Source organism: Pseudophryne corroboree, chromosome 5 (genome assembly GCF_028390025.1).
Source record: "Pseudophryne corroboree isolate aPseCor3 chromosome 5, aPseCor3.hap2, whole genome shotgun sequence".
Lineage (NCBI taxonomy): Eukaryota > Metazoa > Chordata > Amphibia > Anura > Myobatrachidae > Pseudophryne > Pseudophryne corroboree.
This window is the reverse complement of record NC_086448.1, coordinates 33254712-33272655: the sequence shown is the minus strand read 5'-3', so window position 1 is coordinate 33272655 and position 17944 is coordinate 33254712. Positions and strand designations below refer to the sequence as shown.

The following is a 17944-nucleotide window of genomic DNA, read 5'->3' as shown; positions in this document are numbered from 1 at the left end:
AGTTCTCTCATTCGGTGCTGCAGAGTCATCCGCACTCTCCCGCCCGTTTGGGAGCTTTGGTATAATCCCCATGGTCCTTTCAGGAACCCCAGCATCCACTAGGACGATAGAGAAAATAAGAATTTACTTACCGATAATTCTATTTCTCGGAGTCCGTAGTGGATGCTGGGCGCCCATCCCAAGTGCGGATTATCTGCAATAATTGTACATAGTTATTGTTAACTAATTCGGGTTATTGTTGTAGGGAGCCATCTTTCAGAGGCTCCTCTGTTATCATACTGTTAACTGGGTTTAGATCACAAGTTGTACGGTGTGATTGGTGTGGCTGGTATGAGTCTTACCCGGGATTCAAAATTCCTCCCTTATTGTGTACGCTCGTCCGGGCACAGTACCTAACTGAGGCTTGGAGGAGGGTCATAGGGGGAGGAGCCAGTGCACACCACCTGATCGGAAAGCTTTACTTTTTGTGCCCTGTCTCCTGCGGAGCCGCTATTCCCCATGGTCCTTTCAGGAACCCCAGCATCCACTACGGACTCCGAGAAATAGAATTATCGGTAAGTAAATTCTTATTTTTTAATGGCTCCTTTAGATAAATCCTCCTACAGTAACATTGGGCCAGGACCTGTACTCCTTGATTCTCTAATTGTCTTGCCAGGAGCCTGTGCAACGTGTCCCCCAGCCCCATGTAATGCTGGACAGTTGTACATCTATGGAAGGCTGTCGAGAAGGTGTAAAACTTGAGTGTTTTAGCCTGTGGTAATGCACCACTCATTTCTAACCTGACAGGTCCTCTGTAAAGGGATTTGTGATTCAGAATTTACGGGTTTGTTTGTTCTCTAAAGTCTTCGTTTTGCTCAACTTTCTTCCCTAGTGCCTCGCAGGATATTGGAGAACCCGAAAATAACACCGGGGAACAGAACTTCACTTGCAAAGAGCCAGAAGGACTAAAGTATGTTCAGTATATGTATCCATGCTAGTATCTTAAGCGATGCATTGATTTGATTTCATATGTTGAGAGCTGCTTTACTATTATTATTATTAATAATAATAATAATAATATTATAAGAAAAGTAACTCTGAGTAGCTAAATATACTGCACATACAGATGTGTCCTCTTACATCTTTGCTCCATGCGCTACAAGTCGCGTTACACATAACGCGTGAGTGCCGTGTGACTCTAGCGCCGAACGTCTTTTCTGTTGTGGAATTTTCCTGCGAAAATGCTTCTTAGACGCAAAGTAATGTAACAGAACGCACATGCAGCTTCTGCTTATTGAAATGATACGCAGCATGCCTATTTCTCTTTCATCCACTAGGGGACACTGGAACTCTTCAGACAGCTGGGGTGTGAAGTATGCAGACCGGAGGTAGCACAATCTAAGTAACAAATTTATGCACAGCTGGCTCCTCCTCCTTCACGCCCATAATCCCTCAGTTTGGAATATTGTGCGGGAGGTGCAGCACAGGATTCTGCTGGGGCTGTAGGAGGTCCGGCCGCGGTGACCGGAGGCTCCGGAGCAGGCGCATGTCCGCCGCGGGGAGAGCGGAGACCCGGCGGCTTGGTGGCGCTGGACGGCGCGCACAAGTAGAATAGAATCCACGTAGATGGTTGAGAGCCGCTGATCAGGTTCCCGAGTGCGAGAGGTTGTTAGCTGAGCTGGAAGAGGCTCCGTGCAGACAGACGGCGGCAGGAGTGACTATGATGTAACCAGGAAATTTTACTTGCGGACATCTTGTTTTTAGTGTAGCGCGCAGCTTGAGCTGGCTTTCCTCTCTGAGGGGAGGATATAGAGAGATGCCAGTCACTGAAGGGCATATAGTAATATAAGTATGGGTTTCCTGGCAGTAGAAGAGGCTGAGGCTATTTACTGGTATCCTGGCGCTGAGTAGGAGGCTCTGCTGCTGCTGATCTCTCTGAACACAAGTTATATAAAACTATGTTTTTATCTTCCAAGGGACACTGCTGACAGAATTAACAACCCAGTCAACTCAAGCTGTATTATCAGTTGGTGGTGTGATGGTTGCAAACGTCAGTTTGGTTATAATTTATTTTATTTTCTGCTGCGGGCTCCACTGGGCTCCACAAGGATAGACATTGGGGTGTAGAGTAGGATCTTGATCCGAGGCACCAACAGGCTCAAAAGCTTTGACTGTTCCCAGAATGCACAGCGCCGCCTCCTCTACAACCCCGCCTCCCTGCACAGGAGCTCAGTTTTGTAGTTGGTGCCTGCAGTAGCAGGCACGTTAACAGGAGGGTGCTCAGGCAGTCTAAGAAAAGAGCTTTTTTGAAGGAAAAAGTGAAATCTACAAGGGCTGCAGCAGAGGCACAGATTGTGCTGGATGTCAGGGACATTCTCTGCTGCAGCTGAATCTCTCCCACAGCGGCGCTGTACACTCCTGCGCCCTGGTTGCCGGGTACACACAGCAGGAGGCTCCGGTTTTCTTCTGGTCAGACACACACTGCTGGGGCTCTCCGGGATCGCGTGGCCGCATTTCGGGAGGTGGTAAGTGGGTCCTGCTCGCGGCACACGCGCTTTATCGCGATCCGGCGCGGCCAGTGGGAGGCGGGCTGCGCGCGCTGGCGTGGACACTGCGTCAGTACAGGGACCCCACTAGGCCACCAGGGCAAGGGCACAGGTCGGTTTCTCTCATAAACCGTTTCTCATGCAGCCCACAGTACCGGTGGTTAAGTCCAGCAGGGGGAAAGGCTTAGACCTGTAGCCCCTCCCCCAGCGCGCCATTTAGAGTAAATGTTCCCGCCCTGGAACTGCATATCTCTCTCTCTCCCTCACTCCCAGCAGTGTTTGGGTGCCATTACACTCAGCTACACTGTTCCTTGGACTGTTTGGGCAAATCCTCCTCTGTAAAGCCGCCTGCATGTCAGCGCTGTGCATCTTACAGGACACTTAAGTATTCTACATGTCTGTTGACAGTGCTAGTTAAGAGAGTGCATTTAGTCAGGGTTTTTTAGTACAAGTACCCTGTGATATACATCCAGTCTTTACTGTGCATTGTTATATCTGTCTTATAGCTCTATGGCTAGTCCAGTGCAGTGTTATTGCCTGTCATAACTTCTGCGTTGTACAACTGTGACTATATGTGTGTGCATTTGCTTGCTGTGTGACCTCCATTTCTCTTTCATCCACTAGGGGACACTGGAGTCCTATACAGTAGGGGTGTGAAGCCTTGAACCGGAGGTGTGGCACAATCTAAAATTAGCATTGTCTGCACAGCCGGCTCCTCCCCCTTCACATCCCTCCTCCCCCAGTTTGAAAAATTGTGCTGGAGGTAACAGCACGTGGAGCACTTGAGCTCCTGACTAAAAATCTCAAAGGGGCTGCGTAACCCTAATAAAAGGGGGACAAGGCTGCCTAATACCAGAGAGACAAAGATCCCTATTGAAGGGACCTGCATCTCTCCACAGGAGATCCTCCAAGTCCTTCTAACAGTGAGTACTGGTTGAAGGAAAAAAGAAGTAGCTTAAGGTCCTTCATGTATTTTTATTTATTTATACCTTCCTTACTAAAATATTATGCCTCCTGTAATATATCACTGTAAAATATCACTGCTGCCTCCTGTAATATATCAATGTAATGCTGCCTCCTGTAATATAGCCCCTCACATTGCAGCTACAGCGGCGGGCGCGGGAGCATGCGGCGTGGGACTCGGCCTTTCCTCCCTGTGAGCAGGGAGAGACTGCAGAGCGGCACGCTGCACAGCGAGAAGACTGACAGCCGAAGCGGAGCACAGGCGCCGCTACGGGAAACTGTCCCGGCGCGCGCCGGCCAGCGGGTCCGGAGCGCGCCAAAAATCTCACAGAGCGCCAGATAGTGGACTCGGCGCGCGCCGGCCAGCGGGAGGGGGCTACACATACAAGTGCTTCCATACCGTGAGGAAGGGGTGGCAGCGACATCTGAGGCAGCAGCAAGTGGAGCTCATATAGCCTAATGGCTAGGGTTCCTGAAGCAGCATATTTTCCCATGCAGTCTTGCAGGACATTTAGTGAGGGCCATATTTAATGATTATGGCGCCGGGCTGAGGTAATGGATGGGTCCTCCCCCTCCCCCCAGTAGAGTACATAGGGGAAGGTTGTTTATTAAAGAATTAGCTCCCCCTGCTGCACTGCCTGCATAGTATAATATAGCAGGGAGATCGTTGGGTAACAGCTCCCTCTGCTGGTGGATAATATATATACAGATGAGGATCTCCTGAAAAGTAATCAAACTTTACAATTTATATTTTCAAGGGACTTCTGTTTCAAAGATCCTGCAGAAAATACACGGAAGCAAGCGAATACCAACTCTAACATCGTAGCTGATTTACAGTTGGGGGGTGAGGATTGCGAGTCGGCTGGTGTTTTAATTTCTCTGACGTCCTAGTGGATGCTGGGAACTCCGTAAGGACCATGGGGAATAGCGGCTCCGCAGGAGACAGGGCACATCTAAAGAAAGCTTTAGGATCACCTGGTGTGCACTGGCTCCTCCCCCTATGACCCTCCTCCAAGCCTCAGTTAGATTTTCTGTGCCCGACGAGAAGGGTGCACACTAGGGGCTCTCCTGAGCTCTTTGTGAAAGTTTTAGTTTAGGTTTATTATTTTCAGTGAGACCTGCTGGCAACAGGCTCACTGCATCGAGGGACTAAGGGGAGAAGAAGCGAACTCACCTGCGTGCAGAGTGGATTGGGCTTCTTAGGCTACTGGACATTAGCTTCAGAGGGACGATCACAGGTTCAGCCTGGATGGGTCACCGGAGCCGCGCCGCCGGCCCCCTTACAGAGCCAGAAGAGCGAAGAGGTCCGGAAAAATCGGCGGCAGAAGACTTTCCTGTCTTCAGATAAAGGTAGGCGCACAGCACCGCAGCTGTGCGCCATTGCTCTCAGCACACTTCACACTCCGGTCACTGAGGGTGCAGGGCGCTGGGGGGGCAGCGCCCTGAGACGCAATAAATCGATAGAAAACCTTTTATGGCTAAAATAAATGCATCACATATAACTCCTGGGCTATATGGATGCATTTAACCCCTGCCAAAACATACAAGAAAACGGATGATAGGCTCCGCCCCTTTCTCGGCGTCCTTATCTCCTCAGCACACTGGCGCCATTTTCCCTCACAGCTCAGTTGGAGGGAAGCTCCCTGGCTCTCCCCTGCAGTCACTACACTACAGAAAGGGGTTAAAAAAGAGAGGGGGGCACAAATTAGGCGCAGTATAAACAATACAGCAGCTATAAAGGGAAAAACACTTATATAAGGTTATCCCTGTATATATATATAGCGCTCTGGTGTGTGCTGGCAAACTCTCCCTCTGTCTCCCCAAAGGGCTAGTGGGGTCCTGTCCTCTATCAGAGCATTCCCTGTGTGTGTGCTGTGTGTCGGTACGTTTGTGTCGACATGTATGAGGAGAAAAATGATGAGGAGACGGAGTAGAGTGTCTGTAATAGTGTTGTCACCCCCTGGGGGGTCGACACCTGAGTGGATGTACTGTTGAAATTGCGTGACAGTGTCAGCTTTGTATAAAAGACAGTGGTTGACATGAGACAGCCGGCTACTCAGCTTGTGCATGTCCAGACGTCTCATACAGGGGCTCTAAAGCGCCCGTTACCTCAGATACAGACGCCGACACGGATACTGACTCCTGTGTCGACGGTGAAGAGACAACCGTGATTTCCAATAGGGCCACACATTGCATGATTGAGGCAATGGAAAAAGTTTACACTCTTCTGATAATATAAATACCACCAAAAAAAAAGGGGTATTATGTTTGGTGAGGAAAAACTTCCTGTAGTTTTCCTGAATCTGAGAAATAAAATGAGGTGTGTGATGATGCGTGGGTTTCCCCCCGATAACAATTGATAATTTCTAAAAAGTTATTGGCAGTATACCTTTTCCCGCCAGAGGTTAGGGTGCGTTGGGAAACACCCCCTAAGGGGGATAAGACGCTCACACGCTTGTAAGAACAAGGGCTCTACCCTCTCTGGAGATGGCCGCCCTTAGGGATCCTGCTGATAGAAAGCAGGAGGGTATCCTAAAATGTATTTACACACATACTGGTGTTATACTGCGACCAGCAATCGCCTCAGCCTGGATGTGCAGTGCTGGGTTGGCGTGGTCGGATTCCCTGACTGGAAATTTGATATCCTAGATAAGGACAGTATATTATTGCCTATAGAGCAATTAAAAGATGCATTTCTATATATGCATGATGCACAGCGGAATATTTGCCGACTGGCATCAAGTATAAGTGCGTTGTCCAATTATACCAGTAAAGTGGTCAGGTGATGCGGATTCCAAACGGCATTTGGAAGTATTGCCTTAAAAAAGGTAGCCTCTCAAAATAAGACGCCGTATTATCAGGCGCAGTCCTGGTTGGCAAGCGGACAAAAGGGTTCCTCTTTTCTGCTCGTGACAGAGGGAGAGGAAAATGGCTGCAGAGATCAGCCAGTTCCCAGGAACAGAAACCCTTTTCCGCCTCTGCCAAGCTCTCAGTATGACGCTAGGGCTTTACAAGTTCAGGCACGGTGGGGGCCCGTTCTCAATGAATTTCAGTGCGCAGTGGGCTCACTCGCAAGTAGACCCCTGGATCCTTCAGGTAATATTTCAGGGGTACTAATTGGAATTCGAGACGTATTCCCCTCGCCGTTTCCAAAAGTCTGTTTTACCGACGTCTCCCGCTGACAGGGAGGCAGTTTTGGAAGCCATTCACAAGCTGTATTCCCAGCAGGTGATAATTAAGGTACCCCTCCTGCAACAGGGAACGGGGTATTATTCCACACTATTGTGGTACCGAAGCCAGACGGCTCGGTGAGACCGATTTTTAAAATCTAAAATCTTTGAACACTTGCATAACAGAGGTTCAAATTCAAAATTGAGTCACTCAGAGCAGTGATTGCAAACCTGGAAGAAGGGGACTACATGATGTCTCGGGACATCAAGGATGCTTACCTTCATGTCAAAATTTACCCTTCTCACCAAGGGTATCTCAGGTTATGGTACAGAACTGTCACTATCAGTTCAGACGCTGCCGTAGGGATGGTCCACGGCACCCCGGGTCTTTACTGAAGTAATGACCGTAATGATGATATTCCTTCGAAGGAAGGGAATTTTAGTTATCCTTTACTTGGACGATTCCCCGATAAGGGTGAGATCCAGGGAACAGTTGGAGATCGGTGTAGCACTACCTCAGGTAGTGTTGCGGCAGCACGATTGGATTCTCAATATTCCAAAATCGCAGCTGGTTCCGACGACTTGTCTTCTGTTCCTAGGGATGATCCTGGACACAGTCCAGAAAGAAGGTATTTCTCCCGGAGGAGAAAGCCAGGGAGTTATCCGAGCTAGTCAGGAACCTCCTAAAACCGAACCAAGTCTCAGTGCATCAATGCACAAGGGTTCTGGGTAAAAATGGTGGCTTCCTACGAAGCAATCCCATTCGGCAGATTCCACGCAAGACTTTCCAGTGGAACCTACTGGACAAATGGTCTGGGTCGCATCTTCAGATGCTTCAGCGGATAACCCTGTCACCAGGGACAAGGGTATCCCTCCTGTGGTCGTTGCAGAGTGCTCATCTTCTAGAGGGCCGCAGATTCGGCATGCGGGACTGGGTCCTGGTGGCCACGGATGCCAGCCTGCGAGGCTGGGGAGCAGTCACACAGGGAAGGAATATCCAGGGCTTATGGTCAAGCCTGGAGACATCACTTCACATAAATGTCCTGAAGCTAAGGGCCATTTACAATGCTCTAAGCTTAGCAAGACCTCTGCTTCAAGGTCAGCCGGTGTTGATCCAGTCGGACAACATTACGGCAGTCACCCACGTAAACAGACAGGGTGCCACAAGAAGCAGGAGGGCAATGGCAGAAGCTGCAAGGATTCTTCGCTGCGCGAAAAACCATGTGATAGCACTGTCAGCAGTTTTCATTCCGGGAGTGGACAACTGGGAAGCAGTTTTCCTCAGCACGACCTCCACCCGGGAGAGTAAGGACTTCACCCAGAAGTCTTCCACATGATTATAAACCGTTGGGAAAAACTCGACAGGTATTGCGCCACGTCAAGGGACCCTCAGGCAATAGCTGTAGATGCTCTGGTAACACCGTGGGTGTACCAATCAGTGTATGGGTTCCCTCCTCTGCCTCTCATACCCAAGGTACTGAGATTGATAAGATGGAGAGGAGTAAGCACTATATTAGTGGCTCTGGATTGACCAAGAAGGAATTGGTAACCGGAACTTCAAGAGAGGCTCACGGAGGATCCGTAGCCTCTACCTCTAAGAAGGGACCTGCTCCAGCAAGGACCTTGTCTGTTCCAAGACTTACCGCGGCTGCGTTGACGGCATGGCGGTTGAACGCCGGATCCTGAAGGAAAAAGGCATTCCGGATGAAGTCATCCCTATCCTGATCAAAGCCAGGAAGGATGTAACCGCAAAACATTATCACCGCATTTGGCGAAAATATGTTGCGTGGTGCGAGGCCAGTAAGGCTCGACGGAGGAAATTCAACTGGGTCGATTCCTACATTTCCTGCAAACAGGAGTATCTATGGGCCTGAAATTGGGGTCCATTAAGGTTCAAATTTCGGCTCTGTCAATTTTCTTCCAAAAAAGAACTAGCTTCAGTCCACTGAAGTTCAGACATTTGTTAAAGGGGTACTGCATATACAGCCTCCTTTTGTGCCTTTAGTGGCACCTTTGGGATCTCCAGGTGGTTTTTGGGTTCCAAAAGTCACATTGGTTTGACACACTTAAATCTGTGGAGTTAAAATATCTCACAGAAAAAGTGGTCATGCTGTTGGCTCTGACCTGGGCCAGGCGCGTGTCAGAATTGGTGGCTTTATCCTGTAAAAGCCCTTATCTGATTTTCCATTCGGACAGGGCGGAATTGAGGACTCGTCCTCAGTTTCTCCCTAAGGTGGTTTCAGCGTCTCACCTGAACCAAACCTATTGTGGTGCCTGCGGCTACTAGGGACTTGGAGGACTCCAAGTTGCTAGACGTTGTCAGGGCCCTGAAAATATGTTTCCAGGACGGCTGGAGTCAGGAAATCTGACTCGCTGTTTATCCTCTATGCACCCAACTAGCTGGGTGCTCCTGCTTCTAAGCAGACTATTGCTCGTTGGATTTGTAGTACAATTCAGCTTGCACATGCTGTGGCAGGCCTGCCACAGCCAAAAATCTGTAAATGCCCACTCCACAAGGAAGGTGGGCTCATCTTGGGCAGCTGCCCGAGGGGTCTCGGCTTTACAACTTTGCCGAGCAGTTACTTGGTCAGGAGCAAATACGTTTGTAAAATTCTACAAATTTGATACCCTGGCTGAGGAGGACCGGGAGTTCTCTCATTGGGGGCTGCAGAGTCATCCGCACTCTCCCGCCCGTTTGGGAGCTTTGGTATAATCCCCATGGTCCTTACGGAGTTCCCAGCATCCACTAGGACGTCAGAGAAAATAAGAATTTACTTACCGATAATTCTATTTCTCGTAGTCCGTAGTGGATGCTGGGCGCCCATCCCAAGTGCGGATTGTCTGCAATACTGGTACATAATTATTGTTACCAAAAAATTCGGGTTATTGTTGTAGTGAGCCATCTTTTCGAGAGGCTTCTCTATTATCATGCTGTTAACTGGGTTCAGATCACAAGTTGTACAGTGTGATTGGTGTGGCTGGTATGAGTCTTACCCGGGATTCAAAATCCTTCCTTATTGTGTACGCTCGTCCGGGCACAGTATCCTAACTGAGGCTTGGAGGAGGGTCATAGGGGGAGGAGCCAGTGCACACCAGGTGATCCTAAAGCTTTCTTTAGATGTGCCCTGTCTCCTGCGGAGCCGCTATTCCCCATGGTCCTTACGGAGTTCCCAGCATCCACTACGGACTACGAGAAATAGAATTATCGGTAAGTAAATTCTTTTTTTATTTTTTTTATTGTTAATTAAAGTAAAGATATTGGCCTGCTCCTTTTATATACGAAAAGGACAGGTAATTCCAGCCAGATCCAATACCTTCGCTTCCGTCATCTCCGTCTTTCTCTTCCTAGTTTAAAGGGTGAAAGCGCGGCGGGCTACCCTGGTACAGGGTTTTCAAAACAACATGTCTAAGGCAACCAAGACCTCCAAGACCTGTTATGTTTGTACGAAATGTAACAAGAAGAGCACGCGGGTTGGCAGCTCCGGGGTGTGCGACTCCTGTTTAAACAAGGACGCTCCACCTGGGAGCAGTGCTCTGGCTAAGGCATGGGAAGACAACCTTGCTAATAGAATATCCATGGAGATGGCAGAGTCGCGCAAGCAGCAATCGGAATGGGCTGCGGGATTCTCAAAAACGATAGAGGAATTTCTCATCAGGTTAACGCCGCCCGCACACGCAGAAACGAGTGCGCGCAAAGCTGTTAAAAGAACTCTCCCTATGATACCAGAATCACAGAAGGAAGAGGGTTTTCTTCTTGATACGGAGGAAGGTGAGTTAATTGAACCTAACCTAGACGCCGACTTTCCAGAAGAGGACTCGGCAATCTCAGGTCTAGACTCCTTAATTGACGCGGTAAAAGAGATCCTAAGCTTTAAGGACGAGGAAATACGGGAGCCGGAGGATTTCGATTTGTTCGAATCCCAGAAGCCGCGTTCAGCAGTGTTTCCTATTCCTAAATCCCTCCAATCTCAGATAGAGGAGGCTTGGAAACAACCTGACAAACGGTTTCAATTTCCGAAACGGTTTCAGGTAACTTATCCCCTACCTAAGGGTGTAATGGACAAGAGGGAGACTCCGCCGGTAGTGGATGCTTCCCTAGGAAGGTTGTCAAAAAAGACAATTTTACCAATTCCTAACGTAACTACTTTAAAGGATGCGTCAGACCGTAAAGTTGACACTGCGTTGAAGTCCATTTTTGTTGCAGCTGGTGCAGCGCAGAGACCTGTGCTTGAGTCAACAAGGCCATGGGTGCATGGTCCGGCCGTATTGTACAAGCTATTGAGGAGGAAAATAGCTTAGAAGAGATTACCCAACTGGCAGAACACATTCGAGAATCTGCATCGTACTTGTGTCAAGCTTCTAAGGATATTAGCAGAATAGCATCGCGCATATCTGCATCGGCCATATCGGCTAGAAGGATTTTATGGCTCAGAGAATGGCAGGGAGACTCTGAGACCAAGAAGGCGGTAGAATCCATCCCCTTTGGGGGTGAAATGCTGTTCGGACCAGAATTAGACAAGTGGATTTCGCAGGCTACAGCGAGGAAGTCCACTTTTCTGCCTACTCCGTATACGAGAACCGCTCCACAAACTAGGAGAGGTTATTCGGGACCAGCATTTACTTCATTTAGATCTCCGTCCTTTCGAGCCAGAGGAAGGGGTTTCGGTACACAAGCACATGGGGGCAGAGGTAGAGGCCGCTCACAAGCAACAACCAGAAAGCAGGATAAACCCGCTGACAAGACCGTGGCATGACGGCCTCCCAGCTCACCTGGGGTCCCCCTTGGTGGGCGGCCGACTGGAAGGTTTTCAGGACATCTGGGCCAAAACCTCACCAGAACTTTGGGTGAACAACTTGATCTCTCAGGGATACAAACTGGAATTTCAACAGAGGCCTCACAGTCAGTTTTTTACAACAGGATTGCCTCAGTGCCCTCAGAAAGCAAGGGCACTACGGGCAGCAATTCTCAAATTGCTACAAGCAGAGGTCATTATTCCGGTTCCCGCTTCTCGGAGAGGAACGGGGTTCTATTCCAATCTTTTTGTCGTGCCAAAGCCAGACGGGACGGTCAGACCAATACTCAAATTTAAAAGTTTTCAACCAGTTTTTAAGAGTCTACAAATTCAAGATGGAATCAATCCAATCAGTCATTGCAGGCTTAGAACAGGGCGAGTTCATGGTATCCATGGACATAAAGGATGCATATCCCAATCTGGACTCCTCACCAGGCTTACTTAAGGTTCGCACTGGTGGCGGATCACTACCAATTCCGGACATTGCCGTTCGGCCTAGCATCAGCCCCAAGAATTTTCACAAAGATCATGGCGATCATGGTTGCAGGACTGAGACTGTTGGGGGTCACGATTATACCTTATCTGGACGATTTATTGATCAAGGCTCCATCTCAGAATCGACTGCTCAAGGATGTTCAGACATCCCATCAATTCCTAATTCAACATGGATGGATTGTCAATTTCCAAAAGTCCAACCTCATACCGACTCAACGGATTCAATTCCTCGGTCTCATCTTGGACACGGTCCTATTACAGGTGTTCCTACCAGAGAACAAGGTCCAGGACCTACAGAGATTAGTGGCTCAGGTACTGAGGACGCAAACTGTTTCTCTGCACCTCTGTGTGCAACTTCTCGGGAAGATGGTGGCATCGTTCGAAGCTCTCCAGTACGGCAGAATTCATTCACGACCATTCCAAATGAACCTCATTGCTCAGGGAGCAGGCTCGCACTGGCTTCTCCATCGGAGAATCCGACTTCACCCACAGGTACGGGTCTCCCTGTTATGGTGGTCGTTACACAAGAACCTTGCAGCCGGCAAAAACTGCAGCATTTGGGATTGGAGGATCCTGACGACGGATGCCAGTCTCAGAGGTTGGGGAGCCGTCCTAAACGACCATCAGTTTCAAGGACGGTGGACCCTACAGGAGAGCAAACTACCCATAAATATCCTCGAACTAAGAGCAGTTTACAATGCACTTCTCTCAGCAGAAGACCTAGTCGTGAATCAACACATCGGGATTCAGTCAGACAATGTCACGACGACGGCTTACATAAACCGTCAAGGAGGAACAAAGAGCAGGATGGCGTTAAAGGAAGCCACAAAGATCTTGTTGTGGGCGGAAAGAAGAGACATCATTCTCTCGGCAGTGTTCATTCCAGGTGTGGAGAACTGGGAAGCAGATTACCTCAGTCGCCAGGACATGCATCCGGGAGAGTGGTGCCTTCACCCACGGATTTTCAACATGATTGTGAGAAGATGGTGTCTACCTCAGGTGGACCTAATGGTGTCTCGACAAAACCATCAGCTGCCCAGATATGTGTCAAGGACGCGAGATCCAGCAGCAGAAGGAGTGGACGCATTAACACTTCCTTGGTGTTACAGGAAGGTTTACATATTTCCACCATTCCCACTCATACCCAGGGTTCTGAAGAGGGTAAAGGGGAACGAGTGTGGGCCATTCTAATCGCACCAGATTGGCCCCGCAGGAGTTGGTACTCCGACCTGCGGGGGTTACTTGCGGAAGATCCTTGGAGGTTACCTCAGAGAGAGGACCTGCTATATCAGGGACCGTTCCTACACCCCGACCTGGACAGGCTGCGTTTGACGGCGTGGCTATTGAAACCCGGATCTTAAGAAACAGGGATTCCACGAACGGCCATTCCTACAATGATTGCCGCTAGAAAACCAGTCACAGCCAGGCACTACTACAGGATTTGGAGACTGTACATGGCTTGGTGTCAGGAGCGGGGATGGAATTCAACGAACTTCCATTTATCTCGACTTCTACTTTTCCTTCAGGCCGGTCTAGAGGGAGGCCTCAGACTGGGCTCTCTGAAGGTTCAGATTTCGGCTCTCTCCATCCTTTTTCAACAGCGGTTGGCATCCTTGCCAGAGATTCAAACCTTTTTACAGGGGGTTCTGAGGATTCAACCCCCTTTTCGTCCTCCCACGGCACCATGGGACTTGAATTTGGTGTTAGAATATTTGAAGTCACCGACTTTTGAGCCATTGACAAGAACAGACCTGAAATATCTCTCTTGGAAGGTCACGTTATTACTTGCCTTGGCTTCGGCTAGGCGAGTTTCTGAGTTGGGAGCCTTATCCTGTAAGAGTCCTTTCTTAGTTTTTCATGAGGATAGGGCGGAACTCCGTACAAGGGCGGACTTCCTTCCGAAGGTGGTTTCGGGGTTTCATGTAAACCAGCCAATTGTGGTTCCATCTTTCCAGGGTCTCACAGATGAGGACGTGTCCTTGGATGTTGTCCGAGCCTTACGGGTATACGTACAGGTTACGTCGTCCTTCAGAAAGTCGGACCATTTGTTTGTTCTTTATGATGGGCCAAAGAAGGGTTGGCCAGCATCTAAGCAGTCTTTGGCTAGATGGATTAGACTTACCATTCGGCAAGCTTATGTTTCCTGTGGCAAACAGGTTCCGGTTCAGACGGGTGCTCATACTACCCGTTCAGTGGGTGCCTCGTGGGCGGCTGCCAGGGGTGCTTCCACTACTCAACTTTGCAGAGCGGCGACGTGTTCTTTAGCCCACACGTTCGCGAAATTTTGCAAGTTTGATACTTTTGCGTCCGGAGAATCTAAGTTCGGACGTTTAGTTTTGCAGGCCACCGACAGCACTCCCACCCTGGGGGTAAACTTTGGGACGTCCCCTACTGTATAGGACTTTAGTGTCCCCTAGTGGATAAAAGAGAAAAGAGGATTTTGGTGCTTACCGATAAATCCATTTCTCTGAATCCTCTAGGGGACACTGGACACCCGCCTCGGTGCTGTCAACCTGCTGTGTTCTAAGTTCTTGTTTTAAAACAGTTCGTATAAACAGCGTTCCTTTTTTTCAGTTAAGAGTTCTTGGCCGCTGTTTGATATGTTGTACGGTTTGGTTCCTCGCCATGTGCTATAGTGTCATGTCCTATTCTCTCAGTCAAATTTTTCAAACTGAGGGAGGGGGGATGTGAAGGGGGAGGAGCCGGCTGTGCAGACAATGCTAATTTTAGATTGTGCCACACCTCCGGTTCAAGGCTTCACACACCTACTGTATAGGACTCCAGTGTCCCCTAAAGGATTCAGAGAAATGGATTTATCGGTAAGTACCAAATCCTCTTTTCGTGTTTCTCACTCAGCTCGCTATCCCTATATTCTATAACCTGACGGGGCTAAGTGCATCAGGTTTATTATTAATATAGGATATTCACAAGATATACTCAGTGTGTATTTTCTATGTGATTTTAGTCACTGTATCTCTCCTAAATACCTGTTGTGCTGACTACACTGCGCAGGGGTTTGGGTCAGGTACTGTGCTGCTGATATTGTACTGTTACCTTACATTGCGATATATCATGTCCGCTAAAAAGGGTAACTGTTCTGGGGCTGAACCCACTGGGAGTGGTGATGAAGTCGCAGATACATTTGAGGAAAACGTAGCAGCTGAGGGTTTTGGTTCTGGGGGTTCCTTGCCCCCGAGTGGGACGGTAGCAACTGGGGTTCAGAATGACCCACCGTGGGCTACCTTCTCCACACTACTGACTATGCTAGTTACCAAACTAACGACCCCTATGGGACCTCCTGTGCCGGTGCATCCGTTCATGGTCCCCGCGGTTAATCCGCCGTGGGCAGATCAATTGTCCAATCAGTTACAGCAATTGAACCATTCCTTGACTAATAAGTCTAACCCTCGCCCGCCTAAGTCCAAAGGGTCCTCTAAGCGGGCCATTACTTCCTCACAATCCACTGCTGTCCTTGACACCTCGTCTGATGAGGATGGCGTTTATACTGACCCCACAGATCCCGATCCTGATCTATCTGATGGGGAGGGTGTTTCACAAGTGGATGTTCCTGATTTATTGGAGGCTATACGGTCAATTCTTCAGATTACAGATGAACCAGAACCGTCAGTTCCTCCTAAGAAACCGGATAGGTTTAAGCGTCAGAAGGTGGTTAAACTAGTTTTACCTCACTCTGATCATCTGGTTGATATACGTCAGGAATCCTGGGAAAATCCAGAAAAGAAGTTCTCGCCTCACAAGAAGCTACTTGCTCGCTATCCTGTCGCGCCGGAGCTGACTAAAAATTGGGAGACACCTCCGCCAGTGGATTCACATGTGGCAAGGATGGTGGTTTCCTCAGCTCTACCAGTCACTACCGTTACGTCTCTGAAAGAGCCTACGGATAAGCGTGTGGAGGGTTGTCTAAAAGTGATTTATACGCTTGCGGGTCCTGTGCATAGGCCCACTATTGCAGCGACATGGGCTGCAGAAGCTATTGAAGCGTGGGCCCAGGAGGTGGAAGCCGAAATCTCTTCTGACCATGCTAGACAATGCTTGTCGTATATTGTCACGGCTTCTCACTATGTTAAGGAGGCGGCTTCTGATGCCGGTGTTTTGGCAGCCAAGGCTTCAACTACGTCCGTTCTGGCTCACCGGATCTTATGGCTGTGGTCTTGGTCTGTGGATCTGGACTGTAGAAAAACCCTGGAGGTACTCCCTTTTTAAGGGAAATATCCTTTTTGGAGAGGACTTAAATAAGATTGTGGCTGATTTGGCGTCTGCTAAAACAGCCTGTCTGCCAAGCACTACTCCTTCTGTACCGAAGGCTAAAAGTACTTCCTTTCGTCCCTTTCGTCCTTCAGGAAAAGCAAAAGGTCAGGCGTACACCAAAGGTCGCGCTTCCAAATCTGGCAAGCCAAAGCCCAAACGTGCCTGGGCTGCCCGTCCGCCAGCTTCCAAGACCGACAAGCCTGCCGCATGACGGGGCGTGCCTCCCCCTGGGGGACCACGGGGTAGGGGGCTGGCTTCTAGGGTATATCCAGGAATGGTTGAAGACCACTTCAGATGCCTGGGTACGGGAAGTCGTCACTCGAGGTTACGCCATCGCCTTCAAAAACCGTCCCCCTCATCGATTTTGCCTGACAGACGTCCCTTCGGATCAAGTAAAGGCAAGGACTCTTCATTCGGTGGTACAGACCTTCCTGGACACAGGAGTGGTAGTACAGGTGCCTCTTGCTCAGAGGGGCCAGGGGTACTATTCGCTGCTGTTCCTAGTCCGAAACCGAATGGGTCCTCCCGGCCCATTCTCAACCTCAAGGCGTTGAACAAATTTGTGAAGGTATCCAAGTTTCGTATGGAAACTCTTCGCTCTATTGTCCTGGCCTTGGAACCTGGGGATTATATGGTCTCGCTGGACATACAGGATGCTTACCTGCGTAGCCCTATAGCAGTGTCGCATCAGCAGTACCTGAGGTTTGCGGTTGGCAACCTCCATTACCAATTTCAGGCGTTACCTTTTGGTTTGACCACGGCTCCGCGAGTTTTCACCAAAGTCATGGCGGTGATGACGGCTGCACTACGCCGTCAAGGGGTCAGGATCCTACCGTACCTGGACGACTTGTTGATCCTGGCAAATTCCCCAGAAATTCTCCTGCGTCATCTGGATCTGACTGTCCGTTTTCTGCAAGCCCACTGCTGGCTAATAAACTGGAAGAAATCGTCCCTGGTCCCTGCTCAGAGCATGGTGCACCTGGGAGCGTTATTGGACACTCACAACCAACGGTTGTACTTGTCTCAGGAGAAAGTCCTGAAGCTTCAGGACAGGATTCGATACTTCCTATCTCGTCCGCAAGTGTCGATACATTCGGCGATGCAAGTGCTAGGCCTCATGATGTCGGCATTCGACTTGGTGGAGTATGATCAATTTCATTCTCACCCCCTCCAGAGGCTAATTCTGGCCAAGTGGGACGGCCAGCCTCACCGGATCATGTCTCAAATGATTTCCTTGACTCCGGACGTCCGTCTGTCACTGAGCTGGTGGCTTCAGGACCAACGATTGTGCAGGGGTCGTCCCTTCTGGATATCCGACTGGGTCCTCCTGACGATGGATGCCAGTCTAAGAGGTTGGGGAGCTGTGTTGGAGCAACACTCCCTTCAGGGTCGGTGGACCAAGGAGGAGTCTCTCCTCCCGATCAACATTCTGGAATTGCGGGCGGTTTTCAACTCATTGAACTTGGCCCGGCATTTAATATAGAACCGACCTGTTCAGGTACAGTCGGACAACGCCACCACGGTGGCTTACATAAATCATCAAGGCGGCACTCGAAGCCTCTTGGCAATGAAGGAAGTATCACGGATTCTTCATTGGGCGGAACGCCATCTACCGGCCATATCGGCGATATTCATTCCGGGGGTCCTGAATTGGGAAGCGGATTTTCTCAGTCGTCAGGATGTACACGCCGGAGAGTGGGGCCTCCATCCTGAAGTATTTCAACTCCTA

The 17944-nt window shown here is 49.5% G+C and overlaps 1 protein-coding gene across 2 annotated transcripts in view; it reads left to right on the top strand.

The window, feature by feature from the left end:
* The window catches only part of TOP1MT (DNA topoisomerase I mitochondrial), a 159475-nt gene that overhangs the window by 16390 nt on the left and 125141 nt on the right, over positions 1-17944 (top strand). For both annotated transcript variants that reach the window (XM_063921205.1, XM_063921204.1), the window contains exon 5: positions 872-949. In XM_063921205.1, coding sequence (XP_063777275.1) covers positions 872-949 — 78 coding nt within the window. The remainder of the gene's footprint in view (positions 1-871; positions 950-17944) is intronic.